Genomic DNA, 2,527 nt, shown 5'->3' with positions numbered 1-2,527 from the left:
GTCAATGTAGTTTCTACTAAAAAGTGTTACCCCACAGTTGATGGATCCTACTCTGTTTTTAAATGTCTAATTTCACCATGAGACTTTTTACAATTCTAGAGAAAATTGATTTTGACTATTACATTTTTGACTTTAAAATGCCTAAGAATATGTCCAGTATTGAGCTCTGCATATAAGAGAGGCTAGGTGTATTAGGTTTTATCATAGCTCATGGGTGCTTACAGATGTCAAGAAATGGCCTGTTTTCAGATCTTGCCTTTGATAATATAAAATAAAATAATTATGTTTTATCAAATGCTTGATAAATGCTTAGCGCCATGCTATGAATTTTGCATGTGTGATCTCTTTAACACTTATATAATTTCACCAAGTCTCAGGTTTTTTATCTGTAAAACTAGAGTAATAATAGCCCCCACCTCATAGAATGGTTTTAATTTATTTAAGATCTCATGGCTAAAAAAAAATGGAAGAACTGGGATTTGATTACAGGTACATTTAGCTCTAAAAGTCCAAGCTCCTAACCACTGTGCTCCGGTATGGTGGACATGCACCACATCTGCACTTTCACACCTCAAAGTTTGTCTCCAGGACCCTAACTGACTATTTCATGAAAGGGGTAAAATTGTTTCCTTGTATCTCTGACCAGATACTATCTGACCGGATACCTGTTTAGAACTAGTTCGAGCCATTCTCAGCTAAGATATAATTTGTTTTATCAATTTGCTTTTATAGAATCTGTTTGGACCTGCAGTTAGCAAATTGTAGCCTGTTTAGAAGTTACTAAACTGTATTGAAAGATCACTTGGCATGATTTACAGAGAGGAGCCCTAGTAGGTGCTTTACACACTTACCCAGTATGAAGCTATTTTCCATATAGACTTCCTCAAAATATTACCTTATTGACTGACACCCAGAGACAATCATACTTCTCCAACATCTTCCTCTCTCAGTTTTTCTAGGGGATCTTTCCACCATTCATCCAAAAACACTTCGTTGGCTCCAGGATAGAGGAGATAACTAACTTTGAATCTGCAAAGCTGGCTTTAAGAGAACACTCTGCCACTGAAGCTCTGTGACCTCAGGGGACTTTCACTTTTTTATGTGCAAAATGGGAATAGTATTTGCCCTGCTTGCCTCCCAGTTTTTCAAGATAAAAATAGAATGCATTTTATAAAGAAGAGACAAAGTAGTATAATTTTTAAAGACAAAGGGCTTGGGGCAAACAGAATTAGGTTTAAATCCTGATTTCAACCTTGGCTGCATGGTCTTGGACACATTATTTAATCTAACAGAGCAAGAGACTGTGAAGATTAAATGAGATAATATAATTCACTTGCAATGCAACAAGCTCTAGCTAGTGAGTTTTCTCAATTAACGTTGGGTTATAAAAGGTCCTATTTCAATGTAAGAGAGTAAAGAAGAAGGAATTATTAGGAAGACCTGAATGAAGATGTGAATACATGTGTATATGAGTTTGACATGAGTTTTGGTGTTTAAATATAATCTTCACTGTTCAAATCCTCTCAGCATTAATACTAGGTCATCAGAGATAAATTACAGTGAAAGCATTTTCATTAAACTTTCTTTTCTCCAAAGAAGGTCTCAATTTGCAGACTTTATATTGGACTTGCCTTTTGACCCTGTGCTTGGCACATACAGATCCTCAGTAACAATTTATTAAATAGATAATTGATATGTGTTCGTTTTTCTTCGGAACTTCTCCAATATCCTATGTTTTTAAAATTAACCAGTGCAGTTTAAAAGTCTTCCAAAGATCTATCAAATGTGTATTACGTGCCTTCCTGATGAAGTTATGAACATAAGAGATGTGATGTACGCAAAGTAGTGGGGAAAGTTGCTTATTTTATATTTCTCCTGAATCAATAGATGAGTTTGGCACAGTATACTTCTTTTTGATAACTTTGATTATGCCTTAGACAAATTTCCTTTTTTAGGGTTTGAAGGTATGAAGAAAATTATTATGGTTACTCAGCGCAACAGCAATTAAAGCATAGTAAAAGAATGATAAATCTAAAAAAAGTATTTTTCTCTACAAACTAAGTTACTGATAAATTCTGCTGAGTAGTATAGTAAAAATGTGCTATTTCTACATTATTGTTTTTTTGTTTTGCTTTGTCTTTCTTAGAATGACTACAAAAAACTGTCAATGCAGTGCAAAGATTTTGTAGTTGGACTCCTTGACCTGTGCAGGAATACCGAAGAAGTAGAGGCCATTCTGAATGGGGATGTTGAAATACACCACAGTGGTGGAGATCATGGCCGTCCAAATCTCAGCCGTTTAAAACTTGCAATTAAATATGAAGTAAAAAAAGTAAGGTCAGGCATGAAGCCTATTTACATTATTTCAGTTTTTATTGGTGCTAAATAAGGATGAAAGGTTGGCACAGTTAAATTGAGCGAGGTCTTTCTAATGAACAGGGTTGCATCAAGCAGATTCTCTAATGAAGCCTAAGGGCCTAATTGTGAGGCATCTAACCTACACTGAACACAGCTCTAAATCTAGATA

At 35.1% G+C, this 2,527-nt stretch overlaps 1 protein-coding gene across 3 annotated transcripts in view; it reads left to right on the top strand.

Moving 5' to 3' along the window:
• Window positions 1-2,527, top strand: part of TRPC6 (transient receptor potential cation channel subfamily C member 6) — a 118,471-nt gene that overhangs the window by 75,364 nt on the left and 40,580 nt on the right. For 2 of the 3 annotated variants that reach the window (XM_011369417.2, XM_011369418.1), the window contains exon 3: window positions 2,147-2,332. The exons of the other annotated variant lie outside the window; for it this stretch is intronic. In XM_011369417.2, coding sequence (XP_011367719.1) covers window positions 2,147-2,332 — 186 coding nt within the window. The remainder of the gene's footprint in view (window positions 1-2,146; window positions 2,333-2,527) is intronic. 3 annotated transcript variants of the gene reach the window in all.

This window comes from Pteropus vampyrus, unplaced genomic scaffold (genome assembly GCF_000151845.1).
Source record: "Pteropus vampyrus isolate Shadow unplaced genomic scaffold, Pvam_2.0 Scaffold148, whole genome shotgun sequence".
Classification (NCBI taxonomy): Eukaryota; Metazoa; Chordata; class Mammalia; order Chiroptera; family Pteropodidae; genus Pteropus; species Pteropus vampyrus.
Note: the sequence above shows the minus strand (reverse complement) of the source record. Positions and strands in the feature narration are given on the sequence as shown.